At 45.8% G+C, this 19,638-nt stretch overlaps 1 protein-coding gene across 19 annotated transcripts in view; it reads right to left on the reverse strand.

The window, feature by feature from the left end:
• The window catches only part of DGKG (diacylglycerol kinase gamma), a 211,807-nt gene that overhangs the window by 111,939 nt on the left and 80,230 nt on the right, over positions 1-19,638 (reverse strand). For 10 of the 19 annotated variants that reach the window (XR_013413764.1, XR_013413759.1, XR_013413760.1 and 7 more), the window contains 7 exons: positions 19,083-19,205; positions 13,860-13,977; positions 10,585-10,673; positions 7,166-7,282; positions 6,045-6,137; positions 3,735-3,794; positions 167-246 (listed from right to left, as the gene is read on the reverse strand). Coding sequence is in view for 13 of the 19 variants with exons in the window: in XM_028843919.2 (XP_028699752.2) it covers positions 167-246; positions 3,735-3,794; positions 6,045-6,137; positions 7,166-7,282; positions 10,585-10,673; positions 13,860-13,977; positions 19,083-19,205 (680 nt within the window). In the remaining 6 variants the exon portion in view is untranslated. Of the gene's footprint in view, positions 1-166; positions 247-3,734; positions 3,795-6,044; positions 6,138-7,165; positions 7,283-10,584; positions 10,674-13,859; positions 13,978-19,078; positions 19,206-19,638 lie in introns of all 19 variants that reach the window. The other 9 variants (XR_013413761.1, XM_028843920.2, XM_077992025.1 and 6 more) reach the window with 4 other exon arrangements.

Here is a 19,638-nt window from a genome sequence, read left to right on the forward strand (position 1 = left end):
AGGCCTGGGGACTTTAAGTCACTTGGGCCAGGTCATAAAGTGGCAGGTGGCAGTGTTGGGATTTGAGTCTGCTTGTCTCCACAGCCTGCTGTGTTACTGCCAAGGGGAGGAAGGGCCTGAGTCATGTTGCCCTAGTTGCTCCACTTTGAAACAGAAGAGAACGTACCTTTCTCCTTGTCTCCCTCCACTCTTGGGGTTCACCAAGACCAGCAGGGGGTGGGTACCCGGGGTGGGGATGATCTTATACTTGAAAGGTAAAAGAAAAAGAAATTAGCTCTGCTTCCTCCAATAGGGGGGTGGAATGAGAGTTGAAGCCAAGACAGCTTCGGAGAGGCAGATGAGAAGCAGGCGGGCAGGCGGTCAGGTGTTTGTCCACTGGCTGAATTTTCTGAGGGGCTAAGTAGCTAAGTGTCTCCAGTTTGAATGGTCTTTAAGCAGTGTTAACGGAAATGAGGATTTGAGGTCGGGATCAGCGATGGGACAATGGTGCTGTAGCTTCAAATCATTCAACAGTGATGTGGTCTTGTACCTACAGCACAAGAGTAAATTTTGTGGGGGACACAGCTGAATATGATCTTAGGAATCACGGCTGTCTGATCGTACACGTAAGCGAAATAGCACTCATGGAGTGAGCCACCGCTTCCACCCTGGCGCCTTCCAAATGCTGATTTCCGGCCCCAGTTTCCTCCTGAACCCTGGTCCCACATTTCTCACTGGCCAGTGGGTACTGTCGACTGGACGTCTCACCATCAGTACAAGCTCAACGTGCCTCATACATGACACGTCTTCTCTCCCTGTGAAACTCGGTCTTTCTCCTGGTTCCCTGTTTCTGTTATTCATTCATCCATCCAAGGAAGGTGTTGTCCTGTCAGATTTTCCCAGAAATGTCCCTTTACCTCTGGCTGCCACAGCCCCATGCTGCTTTGTGCCTTTCTCACCCTAGGTAAGTCCTGCATGCCATTCCCACACAGTTCCTTCCCAGGACACCAGGTCAGCCATGCCACTCTTGCTCAAAAACTGGTAATGACATCTCATTATTAAAGGAGGATTTGGATTTTGTGGATAAAATGTAAATCTCCTAACCTGGTGTTAAAGGCCTTTTCAGTCTAGCCCTATTCTACTGCTATCTCCTAGTTCCTGCTAACCCTCAGCTGCAGGTGCAGCCAAGTCCTGCTCTTGCTCCTCTAGTAAGTCTAGAGTATGTCTCTTGCATTCCCACCCATGGGTCTGCTCCTGCTTGTTTCTTCTCCCATTCCATGACCTGAAATGCCTACTTCCTTGTTTGCAAACTCTTAAAAACAAACAAACAAACAAACTTCTGGCTGAGCATGACCACTCATGCCTACAATCCCAGCACTTTGGGAGGCCGAGGCGGGCGGATCACAAGGTCATGAGTTTGAGACTAGCCTGGCCAACATGATGAAACCCCATCTCTATTAAAAATACAAAAATTAGCCGGGCATGGTGGCGTGCGCCTGTAATCCCAGCTACTCGGGAGGCTGAGACAGGAGAATCACTTGAACTTGGGAGGTGGAGGTTACAGTGAGCCGAGATCTCGCCAGTGCGCTCCAGCCTGGGTGATAGAGCAAGACTCCGTATTGGCAAAGAAAAGAAAAGAAAAAAAAAAAAAGAAAAGAAAAGAAAAGAAGAAAAGACAAGACAAGACAAGACAAGACTACCACCACCACCAACAAAAACCTTCTTATCCTCAGGGCTCAATTCAAGAGACATCTCCTATATGAAGTTTCTCTTGATCATTGCAACTAAAATGATTGCACTTAAAACATGTACTATTGGCCAGGCACGGTGACTCACACCTGTAATCCTAGCACTTTGGGAGGCCAAGGCAGGCAGATCACCTGAGGTCAGGAGTTCGAGACCAGCCTGGCCGATATGGTGAAACCCCATCTCTACTAAAAATAAAAAAAATTAGTCGGGTGTAGTGGCGTATGCCTGTAATCCCAGCTACTCGGGAGGCTGAGGCAGGAGAATTGCTTGAACCCGGGAAGCAAAGGTTGCAGTGAGCCAAGATCACACCATTGCACTCCAGCCTGGGAGACAAGAGCAAAACCCCATCTCAAAAAACAAACAAGCAAGCAAGCAAACAAACAAACCATGTACTATCTTCTGGAGTTTCTTTTGTTGTTCATTTGTATTTTTTTTAACTTTCTTAGATAAATGACTCAAAACATCAACTGGATTAAAATGCATTGGGAGCAGAGTGGGGTGTGTGTAACCCTATTACCAAGGATCGTATAGCACCAGACACAAGAGTGTGTACTCAGCAAATACTTGTGGGTTCAGTGGAAGGATACACCAATGTGGATGTGCAGCTCTGCTCCATATTCAATATCTAATGCCTGCTTTTCCAGATCTCAAGCTAAAAGTCCAGCAAACACAGTGCCATGTTGTTTGAAAAGGATAGTAGCATTCCTAATGATCTAAAAAATTTGTCTCACCTGCCCAGGGTGACTATGTGATGCCCAGAAGCATCTTGGAGGCTAAGGAATAATCCCTCACCTCTGGAGATGACATTCAATGTATTTAACAGCCAACCCTACAGCATGGACTCTGTCCCATCATAATAGATGCAGCACATCCTGCTGGCTGCCTGCCCTAAACAACTGGCATACACGTATCGGGTGTGGATGTGTGTGTGCCTGTGTGTGTTTCCCACCTTTCTGCCCTTCTAGGTTTCTAGAGCTTTCTCACATATTAAGATTCTCCCCTCATTCTGACTTATGTTTCACTTTTCTTTTTTTTTCTTTTGAGGCAGAATCTCCCTCTGTTGCCCAGGCTGGAGTGAAGTGGCACAATCTTGGCTCACTGCAAGCTCCACCTCCCAGGTTCAAGCGATTCTCCTGCCTCAGCCTTGAGAGTAGCTGGGATTACAGGCACCTCCCACCACGCCCAGCTAATTTTTGCTTTTTAGTAGAGACGGGGTTCCATCATGTTGGCCAGGCTGGTCTCGACCTTCTGACCTTAGGCAATTTGCACACCTCAGCATCCCAAAGGGCTGGGATGACAGGCATGAGCCACCGTGCCTGGCCTGTTTTACTTTTCACAACACGTGAATCTGTATGTTCTCATTTAAGCTTACAGCGCCTCTGGGAGGTGGGCAGGGCAGGGATTACTGTGTCCCCTTTGAGTGGAGGAAACTTAAGGCTCAGAGGCAGAGCAGGAGGCCCCGGTTTTCTATTTCCTTTTCTAGTACTCTTTGTTCCTCATCAGACTGCCTTCCCTGCATTCCTTGGAACTCTGTGGAAGGCACAAAAAATGTTCATTGGTGAACCCAAGTAAAAAAATGAGTTCTTAAGTATACATTTAAGGATTAAGAAGAACTTTTAGATCTGGTTAGCTTCATTTTGGCAGATCATGTTCTGGAGACAGCTTGGCAATCCTGGAAAACCCATTGTCTATTTTTAGGCCACATCTTTGTTATTATTTAGGACATCTGCATATTAAAGTTTTATGTAACTTGTTCCTAAAATAGTAATAAAGCCCAATAAGACCAGCAATGGGATCAGCCAACCTTTCCTCTCACCACTTGCTGACAGTGTGGCTGTCAAAGGTAACTCCAGAGGCCAGAAAAAAATGCCCTCCTGGGTGGTATAACTGGTCAGACGAGAAGGCAAATGATGAAATGCTTTTCTGTAGCACCTGAACCCCATCCTGCCCGCCACAGCCCTGGAACAACTTAGAAAGTGCAATCGGATTTAGAGCTCATGAGGTACCTGCATGACAAGTTCACCCTTGGCGGATACGCAGCCATCAGACTTCCCACCTGGCCTGTCCTGTGAGAAGAAAGGAAAGACAAGCATCTTTTGGAAAAAGAAGACTAATACAAAGAGAGAGATCAGATGAAAAACAAATGGCTGATATGAAGAGATCAGAAAGCTACTGTAGTATGGAGACAAGTTTTTCAACATAGGGCTTCTGACCTAAATAAAGAAATGTACCCCTATGACTTTTTCTAGGATTCTCCAAGCCTCCAGTGATGACATCACTGGCTGACTTTACCTTTGAGGCAAGGGACATAATGCGGAGCACTGAAATTGGCAGAATTCCACTTAGAAGCTTGATTTAGAAGCTTGAGCTCTGAGAAGCAAATTCTTAGACTTGGCCTTGTTTTCCTTCTTTCCTTCTTTCCTTCCTCCCTTCCTTCCTCCTTTCCTTCCTTCCTCCCTCCCTCCCTCCCTCTCTCTCTCTTTCTTTCTTGACGGAGTCTCACTGTGTCACCAGGCTGGAGTGCAGTGATGTGACCTTGGCTCACTGTAAGCTCTGCCTCCTGGGTTCAAGTGATTCTCCTGCCTCAGCCTCCTGAGTACCTGGGACTACAGGCGCGTGCCACCATGTCCAGCTAATTTTCTTGTATTTTTAGTAGAGACGGGGTTTCACCATGTTGGCCAGGATGGTCTCGATCTCTTGACCTCGTGATCTGCCCCCTTGGCCTCCCAAAGTGCTGGGATTACAGGTGTGAGTCACTGCGCCGGGCCATAGGCTTGGCTTTTCTGCTGAGCACTATCTAATGATATGATGTTGTCATTTTTCTTGGTTTTGTTTATCTTGTTTATTTTTCTAATGTTTATTTTATTAAGATTTTCTCACACATAGTAAAATGCTCAAATCTAAATTGTATAACTTGATGAATTTTGTATACGGGGATGGCCTTGTAACTACTACCTCTTCAAGCATAACCCTGTTGTGACTCCTGATACCATATGGGTTTTGCCTGGCTTTTGAATTTAATATAATGGATTCATAGAGCATATCTTTTTCTGAGTCTAGCTTCTTTGGTTCAGCATTATATTTTTGAGACTCTCCATGTTTTTACTCTATGCATAGTTTGTTCTTTCCCATTACAATGTAGTCTCCCATTCTATGAATGCCAGATGCTGATATGCCTCAATTTATTCATCTATTCTCCTGTTAATGGTCATTTACTTGTTTCCAGTTTTTAACTGTCATGAATAAAGTTGCTATGAGCATTCTTGTGCATGTCTTTTGGTGGAATAAATGCTTGGGTTTTCCAGGTAGAGGTGGCTCACTGCAACCTCTACCTCCTGGGATCAAGCGAGTCTCCTGCCTCAGCCACCCCAGTAGCTGGGATTTAAGGTGCTCACCACCACGCCTGGCTAATTTTTGTATTTTTAGTAGAGATGGTGTTTCACCATGTTGGCCAGGCTGGTCTTGAACTCCTGACCTCAGGTGATCCGCCCGCCTCAGCCTCCCAAAGTGCTGGGATTACAGGCATGAGCCACTATGGTTGGCCTTTTTCTCAGGTTTTTAATGAGGAAGAAGTAGCTGGTCAAGTTCAGAGTGAGATGTGAGGAATGAATGGGACTTGCAACATTTTTAAGATGGGAAGATGCCATGGTTAAGTGTTGGTGTTTGTTGAAAGAGGAGTCTTCAACACAGGTGACAAAGTGTCAGGTGGTGGTAAAGGAGCTTAATTTTGCTGCTTTCATTTCCAAATTGGCTGAGACACCCAAGTGGAAACTCAGGAGGTAGAGGGAGATAGGGTTTGGATGTGGCAGGGAGATTGGCAGAGATGAGGGAGGTTGGGAGCCTGGCCATGCATAGGTGGTGTGTGCTGTGCTTTGCCTGCAAGAGGCTCAGAACAAATGTGCTTTCCTTGACGGGTCATTTCAGGGCATTCAGGATGGCCAGCAATTGGAAACAGTTTGGTCAGAGAAGTTTTCTCTCAAAATCTGATCTGTGCAGCGCTGACCTCTTTCAAGCACATGCTGAAAGCACAAACCCAACAGAGAGGAGCAGAAAAGATTAACGACTAGGCACTAGCTAAAAACCCAAGTGATAAAATAATCTGCACAACAAACTCCCGCGACACGTGTTTGCCTGTGTAACAAACCATCCCATGTACCCTCTAACCTAAAATAATAGTAAAAAAAGAAAGAAAAGAAAACACAAACCCAAAGAGTTGTCAGGGAAGCCCTGTGAGGGATGTGAATGTCTGAAAGCTGCCTGCATCTGAAACCAGAACCCAGAGAAGCTAGAGCCCTCGCCAGGGCAGGAGCACTCACCCGGGTGATGGGGCATATGGAGGTGGGCAGCAAGATGTGGTCTCTGAGTTCCCCACCGTCACACAACGTTGCTAATTCACATTTGCGGTGAAACTGCGGGGAGAAATGAAAAAGATGAAAAAGAGAGTGAGCGAAAGTGAGCAAAGAAACATCAAACATGAAGGTAAAGAGGTTTTGGGGAGACGCGAGCTGTCTAGTGCTCTCCCAAATCCTGATGCACTGCTGACTTTGACAGTATTGCCGTGTGTGTGTGCGCGCGCGCGTGTGTGTGTGTGGTTAAGAGTGCAAAGTCAGCTGTGGGCAGAACAAGGAGGCCAAGAGCTGCTCATGGCTACTGAAGCAACAGGGTCATGAGCCGGCCTGTGACCCTTCAGTGTGGCACCCCATGTTGATTCCAGAGCCCCCTTGGATATGTGCTCTCCAGGTCCTGAGACTCTGGGAGGAGGGAGATCTTGATGAAAAAACTCATGGATGGCTGAGAGTAAACCTTGTGATTCAACCTTTGTATTTTGAGAGTTCTGCAGTCTGGTTTTGAGAAATCTACATTTTGAGGCTGATACCTGGGAAGAAGGACAAGAGCTGGCACTGAGTTTTGTCAGGCAGGTCGGCCAGCTCAGTGGCTGCCAGTGGCACTCTGGGTGTCCAGTGGGGCTGTGGACACAGCATGTGCGGTGGCTGGTGGCACCAGGTCCAAACCTTTGGCCCTGGCAGTGGGGCTGCCCTGAGGAATGCGCCTTCAGGGCAGGCACCCCCTCCTATGATGTTCCTGTTGTCCAATTTTTCTCCCATTCTGTCAGTGTCCCCAGCCCCAGGTGACACCCAGGTGAAAGAAGTTCATAGTCGGGCCTGCTGATCCCAGCTGCCAGGCCACAGAGACAGTGGACTGGCCAGCTTCTTCTTCAGCAGTCCTCACTCCCCTGGTTCGGGGGTGCCTTCTCTCTGGGCAGCTTGGTAATTCACTGGAGCATCGTTAGGCTGAGGGCATTGCATAGGGGCTGTGGGGCTCCCTCGCTCCCCTGGCTCTGCTCATGCCCTCTGGCCAGATATTCACTGCTCCTGGGCCACAGCTTGGGCAAAAAAAACATTGAAAAGAAGCAGGGCCGCCCTGGGCACCAACCCACCGTCATCCGGCACCACACGCAGTGCCGCGCGGTGACACTCTGGTAGCACTTGATACTTTTGTGGCACCGGTCACACTTGACGGAGGAGTTCCCTTCCACCCATGCGTGCTGCATCACCTGCGGAAGGGAAGTGAAGGATGCCAGGGAAAACGGCAGAACCATGCCCCCCGGGGCCCTGGGCTGGAGGAGAAGGATCTGGGAGGGGATGACGAGAACCAGAGGGACTGTTTCCTGTGTAGAGGATGCTTATTGGAGGTTGGATTGCTTTGCCTAATGGCACGATGTGGTTCCTCCCTGTATGCGAATCGAAGTAGATTAAAAACCCGCTTTGCCACATTTTGAACAGCTCAATCGCCCGGGCAGGCAGGCCTCTGAGCAGCATCTTGTCTGGCAGTCCATCTGTTTGTCTTGCAGAACTCCTTGCAGTGATGTGTTTGTACGCGCCCTCTTGTGGAAGGCAGCGTGGTGCAGAGGAACTCTGGAGGGCTTGGGTGGGCCACAGACAAAACTGGCTGGAGTCTCTTTGAAGTGGTGGCCTTTGGCCAGTTCTTAGACCTCTCTGAGTGTCAGGTCCCTGACCTGTAGAAATTGGTATAAGAAGCCCCACTTCTGGGGTTACTGGGGCAATGCAATGAGATAGCAAGTTTGGAAGGGCCTCCCTGGGACAGTGCTGGCCCTTTGGGGGTACCCACAACTGGGTAACACCCTTCTCCTTCCTCAGCCTTAGCTGCTCATTAGAAGCACCTGGGGGAGCTTTTAGAAGTCCCACTGCCCAGCGGACACTCCAGAGCAAATAAATTAGAGTCTTTGAGGGTGGGGCACATGATTAATATGTTTTAATGCACTCTGGGTGATTATAATGTGAAATAGAGACTGAAAAGCACTCTAGAAGGAAATTAGAGAAAAGTCAAAAGAAATTAGTGTGGGTCCATTGGTGCTTTTCACACCTGTTTCCTGGAGAGCTGGTTGTATCTGCTCCATGACCAGGAAATACCACGAGGGCAGGCTAGGCATTTGGAAACAGGTGGGAATGGTGGGGATGTTTTTTATGTGTGTGTCAGTGCAGCTAAAGCAACAGCAGCTGGCTAGTAGCCCCACTATCTGGGAGGCTGAGGAATTCTCACCAAAATTCTCCCTTGAAAATTTTCACCATGATACCACAAATAACAGAAGGAAGTAGATACAGACTCTAGGAGAAGGTGGGGGACATACCCTGAAGTGGCTAACTACAAGCGCAGTATTAAAAACCCACGAAATATTCGTGTAATTCTGTCCAGGTTTGTATTAAATAAGAATAAATGTGATTTTTTGAGACAGTCTCACTCTGTTGCCCAGGCTGGAGTGCAGTGGCATGATCACAGCTCACTGCAGCCTCAACCTTCCAGGTTCAAGCGATCCTCCCAGCCCAGCCTCCTGAGTAGCTGGGACTACAGGCACATGCCACCACACCAGGCTAATTTTTGTATTTTCTTTTTGTAAAGACAGGATCTCACCATGTTGCCCTGGCTGGTCTCAAACTCCTGGGCTCAAGCTATTGGCCTTCCTCAGCCTCCCAAAGTTCTGGGATTACAGGTGTGAGTGACTGCACTTGGTCCAAAAATAAATGTTTTAAATTACTTAGCAATTAAGTTGCTTAAGGCCTCCCCTAAGAATGTTTTTGGTAAAATTATTGCTCCAGAAAATGTGTCAGTGTGGTTGGTAGCTTATCACCTTGTGCCTTGCACTTCCGAGGGTGTAAATAACTCGGTTTGCTAATTAATCTGTCATCTACATGGCCACATTGAATTTGCTCTGAGATTATTATTTCCATTTTGCAGAGGAAAAAAATGAAAGTTTCAGAGAGGTGAACTGACTGGCCCTAAGTTCCAAGGCTGGTGAATAGCCAAGTAGAGTTTCCTAGCCAGGTCTTCTGATCCCAAGTCCGGAGCCGTTCCCCCAACACCACGTTGCCTTCCCCATTCTCTTTGGAATCGAGGAGATGGTGAAAGACTAGGGGTGCTCCTGCAGGCTGAGAAGGTTGTGACTGTGCCCTGCCAGCCCCTCATCGGCCTCACTCTGTTCTCTGTGTGACAAGTGGCCAGAGTGCAGGCTTAGGGCCTGCATCCAGCAGGTACACCACGTGTCCCGGTGAATGGCATGGACATGGAGCAGGGTGTGCATAGGGTGGTGCAGACAGCGTGGATGAGACCATGCAGTGTCCATGGGGCATGCACACAAATCCTAGGAGGCGCCTTTCTCTCCCAGGAGTCCTTCTGCAGGAGGGCTGGGTACCACTCTCACTGCTAACCATCTCCTGACTCACAATCCTCCATGTCATCTTCCCTTTGCAGGAAGGCAAAGTGCCCTTTCCCTGCTAATTTTAAGGTAAGTTTATTTCCAGAGTTGGAGAATGGCATCACCCAATGGCCGAAGGGTTAGAAACCTGGGAGCCATTCCCTACCTCTTCCCCTGTCTCATCCTCTGCATCCCCATCACCATGTCCTGGTCATGGTGATGGTACTTCCAAATTACCTCTCAAACTCTCCCTTCATTTTCTCTTCTTTAGCCAGCATGACAGTCAAAATACCCAATAACCGGCATGGCCCGGGGGACCCTCAGCACAGGACCATCCTACAGCAGTGAGTGTGGATCCCACCACAGTTGGGCCCTCAGCACAGTACTGCCTTTTGCCTCAAGTATTGGAAGAGTCTCCCTCCCCTGATTTCTCTCCCACATCACACTCAGAGCTATTAACCTAATTCACAAACTCAATCACATCTTCTTGTGCTTGAAGCTCTTCAGTAGCCCCCGGCTGCACAGAAAACGCCTTTCTCACTCAGCTGGCCTCACAAGACCTGCTTCAGGCCAGATCTCACCACTTTCTGAGTGCATCTCCTGCCACTTTCCTTTAAGCATCCTCCACTCCGGCTACGACAAACCAAGCATGGATCCCGGAATAAGCCACGTCTCATGCCTTTACACATGAGGCTTCCTCTGCCTGGAGAGTCTGGTCCTTCTCGATGTCTCATGAAGTCCTCCCAATTTGTGTTCAAGACACAACTGCAACGCCAGCTCCTTTGTGCAACTTGCCCCGTGCTTGCACTGTACCTCCCACACAGCTGTGTTACTGTAGCACACATCTCACTACTCTGTTCTTTGCGTATATGCCTGTCTCTCCTCCTAGACAGCACAGTTCTTGAGCAGGCTGGGTAGCATCTCTTACAACCCATGTACCCCCTAGCATGGAGCCTGGCACACAGCAGGCACCAGGAAGGTGATGAATGGATTGAAGAATGAACGAGATGGTTTACAGGTGGTCCTCAAGGCAGAGAAGGGACTGGAGGAAGCTCCCAGCAAGCCTTCCTGCCCAGGAATCCATGTTGATGGACATGTTTCCTGGATGAGGCATGCAGTAGAACAAGGCAGTAGACGTCACCAACCTCGCCGCTCCTTTTGGCTTTTGAGTACGTTTTGACACAACCAGGAATGTTTTTGGACACACAGCGTTCGTGGACAGTGTATTTACAGTCTGAAAAGAAAAAAAAAATCAAGGCAGGTGCTTGTGAATGGCCACGTAGAAGAGGCCCAGCTGCCCTCCCACCCTAGCCAAGGCCTGTACCTCCCTCTGGGTGGTTGGTGAGGGGCAGGGGACACAGGGGGCTGGGCTTTTCTAATGGAAATTCAAAATAGTCTGCAATCGTTCTTGGAGGAGACTGCTTATCCGCTGCGGCAGCACCTCCACCTGCCTCACTCCCTCTGTAGGCAGTGAATGCTGCAGGAACACATCCCCGGAAAGGCGCTTTTTGCTGAAGGGGAGTGTGCAGCATCATCCTCCTGGCTATGCCAGTGCCACTGTATTGCATGCCCAGGACATTGGAGAGTGGATAGAAAGGCCAGGGCTTTTTTTTTTGTTTTTTTTTGAGACAGAGTTTCATTCTTGTTGCCTAAGCTGGAGTGCAATGGCGTGATCTCGGCTCACTGCAACCTCCACCTCCAGGGTTCAAGCGATTCTCCTGCCTCAGCCTCCCAAGTAGCTGGGATTATAAGCATTATAGGCATGTGCCACCATGCCCAGCTAATTTTTTGTATTTTTAGTAGAAGCAAGGTTTCACCCCGTTAGCCAGGTTGGTCTCAAACTCTTGACCTCAGGTGATCCGCCCGCCTCAGCCTCCCAAAGTACTTTCGTGAACCGCCGGGCCCGGCCAAGGCCAGGGCTTTTTAAGGCTAGGTAGACCCCTGTAACAATCTACATGACCTTGGGTAAATTGTTTGACCTCTCTGAAATTCAGGGTTTTCTGTAAAAAGGGAAGAAAACGGCCTCTTTCTCTTTGCAGGGATGTTGCAGTAGTACATAAGACAGTTTGTGTAAAGCATCATGTGTCTGGGTCAGAGTAGCTACTCCATATATTATTGCTGTTGTTTTTACTACCATTATGTGAACAGCAGAGGCCCATGGGCCTGGAACTTAATGGGAATGAGATCTATCTATAAAATGTGGGTGACAGCTGGGTTTGAACTGGCACTGGGGAGACTGGTGCAGCCCCCCCTTTTTTTTTTGAGATGGGATCTCACCCTGTCACCAGGCTGGAGTGCAGCGGCATGATCTCGGCTCACTGCAACCTCCAACTCCCTGGTTCAAGTGATTTTCCTGCCTCAGCCTCCTGAGTAGCTGGGATTACAGGCACACACCACCATGCCTGGCTAATTTTTGTATTTTTAGTAGGGACGGGGTTTCACTATGTTGGCCAGGATGATCTTGATCTCCTGACCTTGTGATCCGCCCGCCTCGGCCTACCAAAGTGCTGGGATGACAGGCATGAATCACCATGCCAGGCCTGGTGGGCCCCTTCTTCAGCCTGTTGATGCTTGGTCTTTGTGGACAGTGGGTCCAGCTCTGCCAAGGCAACTTTTGTGGCTGAGGTCACTTGCTGCCTCATTCACATGCGCGTGTTGGATGAAGCTCTTCGACCTGGATCAGCCAAGGGGCCTCCCTGCAGCAGCAGCTCCCTGGTCTCTGGTGGGTTCAGGCTGAGTGTCACTGTCCACATCATGGGGTGGGTGGCAGGGCTCTGCACCCACATACTCTGGTGCCTGCCATGCCTTCTTGCTGCAGCCCCTCTGCCTTCTCCTCCTGCTCCCTGTGACCCCTTCTTTCCTACTCCTTATCACTCTTTTCCCCCATCCCTTTCTCCTGTCCGCCTTCCTAGTCTTCCTCTCTGCTTTTTCCTCTACCACTTGTAGTTTTTCCCACCTTTCCACTCTGACTTTACTAAAGGAATTAAAAAGTGAAACAACGGTAGAGTTTTAATTCCCATTGCATTTACAGAATGTAAAATGATTTTCTGTTTGTTTGTTTTTTGTTTTTGAGACAGGGTTTCACTCTGTCATCCAAGCTGGGGTGCAGTGGTGCGATCTCGGCTCACTGCAACCTCTGCCTCCCAGCACCTCTGGCTTGAGTGATCCTCCCACCTCAGCCTCGTGAGTAGCTGGGATTACAGGTGCATGCCACCATGCCCAGCTAATTTTTTCTTAGTATTTTTATTTTTTATTTTTTAATTTTTATTTTTTATTATACTTTAAGTTCTAGGGTACATGTGCACAATGTGCAGGTTTGCTACATACGTATACATGTGCCGTGTTGGTGTGCTGCACCCATGAACTCGTCATTTACATTAGGTATATCTCCTAATGCTATCCCTCCCCCCTCCCCCAATCCCATGACAGGCCCCGGTGTGTGATGTTTCCCGCCCTGTGTTCAAGTGTTCTCATTGTCCAGTTCCCACCTATGAGTGAGAATATGCAGTGTTTGGCTTTCTGTCCTTGCAATAGTTTGCTCAGAATGATGGTTTCCCGCTTCATCCACATCCCTACAAAGGACATGAACTCATCCTTTTTTACGGCTGCATAGTATTCCATGGTATATATGTGCCACATTTTATTTATCCAGTCTATCATTGATGGACATGTGAGTTGGTTCCAAGTCTTTGCTATTGTGAATAGTGCCACAATAAACATATGTTTGCATGTGTCTTTATAGCAGCATGACTTATAATCCTTTGGGTATATACCCAGTAATGGGGTGGCTGGGCCAAATGGTATTTCTAGTTCTAGATCCTTGAGGAATTGCCACACTGTCTTCCACAATGGTTGAACTAGTTTACAGTCCCACCAACAGTGTAAAAGTGTTCCTATTTCTCCACATCCTTTCCAGCACCTTAGTATTTTTAGTAGGGACAAGTTTTCTCCATGTTGGCCAGGCCGGTCTCAAACTCCTGGCCTCAAGCAATCCACCTGCTTCCACCTCCCAAAGTGCTGGGATTTCAGGTGTAAGCCACCATACTTGGCCCCAAATGCTTATTAGTTTTTTAAAAATAAGTTTCCTCTGAACATATCCAGAATAAATATTGACTAGAAAACCCAAATAAAAGTAGTATGAGAAATTTTAAATTATATGCGAACTTTAATAATTTTTTCTAGCGAGTCAGTGGCCCATAAAAAGCCTCTAATAATAAATAGTCCAAGACCTGTCCATTGGACTTGGGTAGAGTAAAAACGGGACATGAAGGCCTCACTTTATTCCTTCTGTTGGAACAATATGGGTGGTCCCTCAAGCTGGGAAGCAGAAATACCAACATTTTCTCTGGAATGGATCAACCAACCACGTGCAGAGCAAGATGGTGCCTGGGGGAAAGAGGTTTGAAGGAAATTTACTCACAAGTGCAGCACAGGCCTTGCTTGCGGACGCCCATGAGCATAATATGGCAGAAGTTGCAGTAGGTTGGTTTCTTGAAGTGCTTCATGGTCCAGGCGTGCCGCCCATCCCCTTTGGAGCCCTGCAGGGGTAATAGGAGGTGAGATCCCGAGCTGGCCACCCTGAGATGGATGAAGCCAGGGGCTGCCTCTTGCACGTTCTTCCTTTTCCTAAATAAGACTTTTTTTTAATATTTGGAAGATGAGTTATTGATATTTTTTTTTACTGTTTTAAATACAAATAAAAACAAAGTTTTTTTGTGTGTGTTTTAAAAATTAGCAAATATTAAAAGCAAGAAACATCTGAATGGGAGTATGTGTATGTGGGATAAAATAAACCCTCTCCCACATGGCTGGCAGAAGCATACACTGAACAACAACAATCTGATTATCTATCTATCTATCTATCTATCTATCTATCTATCTATCTATCTATGTATCTATGTATCTATTATCTATCTATCTATCTATCTATCTATCTATCTATCATCTATCTATGTATCTATGTATCTATCATCTATCTATCTATCATCTATCTATGTATCTATGTATCTATCATCTATCTATCTATCTATCTATCTATCATCTATCTATGTATCTATCATCTATCTATGTATCTATCATCTATCTATCTATCTATCTATCTATCATCTATCTATGTATCTATGTATCTATCATCTATCTATCTATCTATCATCTATCTATGTATCTATGTATCTATCATCTATCTATCATCTATCTATGTATCTATCATCTATCTATGTATCTATCTATGTATCTATGTGTCTATCATCTATCTATCTATCTATCTATCTATCATCTATCTATGTATCTATCATCTATTATCTATCTATCTATCATCTATCTATGTATCTATCTATGTATCTATGTATCTATCATCTATCTATCTATCATCTATCTATGTATCTATCATCTATCTATCTATCTATCTATCTATCTATCTATCTATCTCTCTATCTATCATCTATCTATCTATCTTGATCCTTTACATGTTTATAACCTTTGACTTACCAATCTCTCCTCTTCGACTTTGTCCTAAAGAAATAATTTTTAAAAGTCAGATGAGCCTTTTTGGGCCCTGCCGGATGCTGAACCCAGCATTATTTAAAATAATGAAAAGCTGGAAATATCCTAAAGGTCTCAAAATTACCAAAAGGTTAATTGCAGTACATCCACCTGATGTAATGTTAGGTGGCAATCAAAAAGGTATTTATAAGACTATCTAATGGCATGGAAATGTGCTCATGATACGATGCTAAGTGAAAAAACAGAATGCCATTTCGATGATATGTTATGATTTGAGTTTTATCTAATAGATCTTTGATGGGAATTAATTTCACTAACCTGTTAATAGAGGTTGCCTATAGCTGGTAGCAATATGGATTTATTGTATTCTCTGATTTCTACTTTCTTCTGTGCGTTCCAAATTTTTTACAGTATGCATGTACTAGTGTGATAATCAAGATGAAAGAGTTTAGTAAAAAACAATGTATTCCTCCTATCAGCTTTCAGTACACAGATAAAATAGTAAAAAGACAGAGAGAGGGTTAGACCATCTCCTCCTGACTTTGTTCAGAAGTGAAATCACCTCCACCTACTAGGCACACCAAGCCTCACACAGACACACACTTTTCCTGCAGCACCGCATCTCCCACCTCCCACCCCAGGGGAGCACTGCACGGCTTGAGGCTGTGGCTGGAGGAACGTCCCTCCTGCATGTGCGATCCCTGAACCTTTCTCGTAGGCTCCATCGCAAGGTAACACTCTTGGGCTGGTTTTATGAGCAGTAAAAGCTACGGTAAGGTGATGAGGACCGATGGTCATGGACATAGTGTCCAATGTGCGGGACTCAAATGCAATTCAAATGCAATTCTGGGGTGCATATGCATTCGAGCTGGTCACTGCAACCAGACCTCGGCCTGTGCCCAGGCTTCTGTTATGATCTCCAGAGGAGCTCACATTCTTTTCCAAATGCTAGCTTCCTCCTCTGGGACAGAGAAGCTCTTTTCTTCTCCTTACCTCAAACTCTGCTTATTCCAGGATATGAGTTTTATAGAATTAAAACCCTCTTATCTAATGGTCTCCACTTTAGTAAATGCATTCACAAATTGATAATGATTTACCAAAAGACTGATTCATTCATTTACTCATTTGACCAAGGTCTACCTCAAGGGATTTTTGTAAGAATTAAGTGATATCATGTAAGTAAATCTTCTAGTTCAATGCCTGACACGTTGTAAATTTAAACTTTCATTAAGTTCTTATTTCATTCCAGATGCTGGGAGACACAAAATAAACTAAAAAGTGTTTGTTGACATGGAAGGAGGTAGATTTACTCCCATTCTAGAAATGAGAAACAGAGATTTAGAGAAGTTCTGTAACTAGCCCAAACCCACACAGATAATGAAGGACTGAAGGAGGAGTCAAACTTGGGTCTTTTGCTGGCCAGAGCCCATGCTCTTTCCATCCCTCTTCTCTACTTCGCAAGCCAGGGTTTTCCTGTATGGGTGGAAGGAAAATGATAGCACTCTTCAGCAGACTTCTTCATGTAGCCCAAAGGGCTGTCAATGTATCTGAAAACACCTCTAGTAGCTAAGTCAGTTAGCTGATCCCCCTTTCTCAGCTACTATTTTTATGGATATAAGAAGTGCAGGGACCATGACTAGGGATAAAGTAATGTTTCTGCTTGGGTTATAGCACCATCATGTGGCTCTTTCCTTTCCACATGATGGTGGCTGCAGAATGTGGGAGGAGCCTTCCTTGTGCTCGCCAGGTTTTATGCTGCTGCTACGATTTCCCTGGTAGAGAGTCTGTTTTGCAAATATCCCATTCAGCGATTCCCCAGACTTTTCAGTGATTGTATGTGGGTTTTGAAAAAGCCCAAGAAGCCATGGACTTTTAAGACATTGATGGGGGCTTTCTCCAAAACCCCAAATAGTGTCAAAAAATTTTAAAGTACATATTTAAAAATAAGTGCACAAAACTCTTGATTAATAAAACTAAACTTGCATTGGCCACTTTCCTGATGTAAAATAGAGCTTTTTGCAAGGCTGATGTGGCATTTAGGGGAGACACTGGGGAGAACGCTGAGGAAGTAGATGGGCCCTCCTTCCTCCAGTCACAAAACAGCGGGTCTTTTCCATGCAAAGAGTTGGTGGTATTCTGAACCTCAGCAAGTCCAAAGTAGAACAGAAAATGGAAATTGGTTCCCTGTAACTAAAATGTCCCATCTTTATTCCCTAAATGAGAAAAAAAAATGGTGTTTTGGAACAGCAACCAAGCAGAACTTCCGTTTTGATTTGAGTATAATCTTGAGTGAGTAAAATCAGCAGAAAGTATATCTAACTTATCTGAGCTCCTCCAGTTCCTAGATTGGGTTCTTGTACATAAAGCTTCTTGGCAAAGGATCATTGGGTGAGAGGTGTGATATGACCGAGTAAGAGGGATGATCTTTAGTGCCAGTTCAGTGGATGTCCTTGGGCAAGTTCCTTCACCTCTCTGGGTCTCAGTTTGTAAAACAAAGGAAATCAACCAGGGACCACAAAGATCTTTTCCAGCTTGACTTTCTAGGGTTCTAAGGAATGAGAAGGGGGTCATGTAGATCCTGGTTCCTTGATTTCTCCTTAGCGCTTAGAAAGCACTGGACATGCTATGAAATGATTGTACAATTCTTAGTTCTTTTTTTTTTTTTTTTTTTTTTGAGACGGAGTCTCACTCTGTCGCCCAGGCTGTAGTGCAGTGGCCGGATCTCAGCTCACTGCAAGCTCCGCCTCCCAGGTTTACGCCATTCTCCGGCCTCAGCCTCCCTAGTAGCTGGGACTACAGGTGCCCACCACCTCGCCCGGCTAGTTTTTTTTTTTTTTTTTTTGTATTTTTTAGTAGAGACGGGGTTTCACCGTGTTAGCCAAGATAGTCTCGATCTCCTGACCTCGTGATCCACCCATCTCGGCCTCCCAAAGTGCTGGGATTACAGGCTTGAGCCACCGCGCCCAGCCCAATTCTTAGTTCTTGAGTTTCAGAAATGGGGGCTCAGCTTTAGTCCTGAATTGCAGAGCTATGAAATGAAGATATTATAGGCAACTTGATCAGCTAGAGGCTCACCCAGCTGCACTTGCTGCTCTGTTCCTCTCTATGGAATAGTGTGAAAGAAGTGTAATCTTTGAGATCTGTAATCTCAAAGTAGTGTTGTCACACCACCAGTGTGACTAGTAGACGCTTAATGTCACCATTTGTGCTTCTACTAGTTTTAGTCTTCCCTACCTCATGTATGGAAGTGAGTTCACTTGGTAAATAGGTAGAGAATGCAGTAACTGGGTCAGATGAAGGTATATATAACCATCAATTTCACATTAAGCCTTTACACATATGCCCTACTCTGATCAAATGGGAGATTTGCCTAACACACCCAGAACTTTCTTTCATTTGTGTTTTTAATCAAGCTGTTCTCCAAGCCATAAACTCTCTCTAGGTCTTTCCACCTGCTCTTTATTCTCAAGAATGGGACATCAAAATCTCATGCATTCTTCAGGGACAAGTCAACACCTTCCAAGGTTTCTTCCCACTGGCCTAACTCTTACGTGTGAGATATTACAAAGCGCACTATTTTTGGTGTCAGAGACAAATCCTCACTCCTCCTTTTGCTCCTTAGGGTCAGAACCTCAGTTTTCCATCTGTGTAAATTGGGATAAAAATATTTACCTTATCTGGTTGTTTTGATTGTTAAATAAGATACACTCATGGAAGCCACCCCTACAACAAGTCAGTATTTTTTCCTCTCTCCCTTCTTTCTTTCCTCTCACCTTTCCTTCCCCAATTTTCTTAGCATTTTTAAACCTAATTTGTTGAAAAGACAGGATTCTTCTTTGAAGTTTGTGGCCCTTTGCCTGGTTGAGTATAAGGTTCTTGCAGGCAGATATTGTGTCTGTGTGCCCTCACAGCAGTATTTTTAATGTAGTAATAACGTAGTAAATGTCTGTCAAATGAATATATTTCAGGCACTAATGGATACAAGATAATGTGAATAGAGAGGACTTTGGGGCTGGTCTAGAATGCATGGCACATCTGTTGGGCAGTCTGGAGCAGAAGCCAAAGTGATATGTGGATATTAATGTGGAGCCCAATGTTCCTGAATGGCAAGAGATTTCTGAACTCCAGCTTGTTGACTTACAGAGTCATCCATCCCCAGGAGGACCAGCAATGGGATGGTGGTCATCCCTCCATGGACCCATTCCTGTAGAGACACAAAGCCATCCCGGTCGTAGTCCATCCCTTGCAGCATCTCCTTCAATATCTGTGGAATCCGAAGAGCAATCATTGTCCATTTTCATCATCAACCTGTCTACCTGCCTTCTGCCTCTGCTGTCTTGTTGGTCTTGCATTATCTGGTTTGTGTTTTACCCTTTCCCCTCCCGTTAAGTGTGAATAGAGCAGATTGGGAGTGAGGAGGTCAGGCTTCCAGGTCTGGCTCTGCCCTTGGGCCTTGGGTCAGTCACCCTGACTCTGTGGGCTCTGGTTTGCTTATCTGTAAAAATGGAAATAATATTGTTGTGTTTGCAACACTGTAGCAGGGATTAGAGAAAATGAATGTAAAGTGAATAATAAAATACCTGACACATAGGAGCCCCCAAATGTAATTATTATAATTCATTTTATCTGGTGATTGAGGAAAATCTCTACAATTCTTTCTAACAGAAATCTCTACAGTTCTCTCTAAATTCTTTGAC

Source organism: Macaca mulatta, chromosome 2 (assembly GCF_049350105.2).
Source record: "Macaca mulatta isolate MMU2019108-1 chromosome 2, T2T-MMU8v2.0, whole genome shotgun sequence".
Lineage (NCBI taxonomy): Eukaryota > Metazoa > Chordata > Mammalia > Primates > Cercopithecidae > Macaca > Macaca mulatta.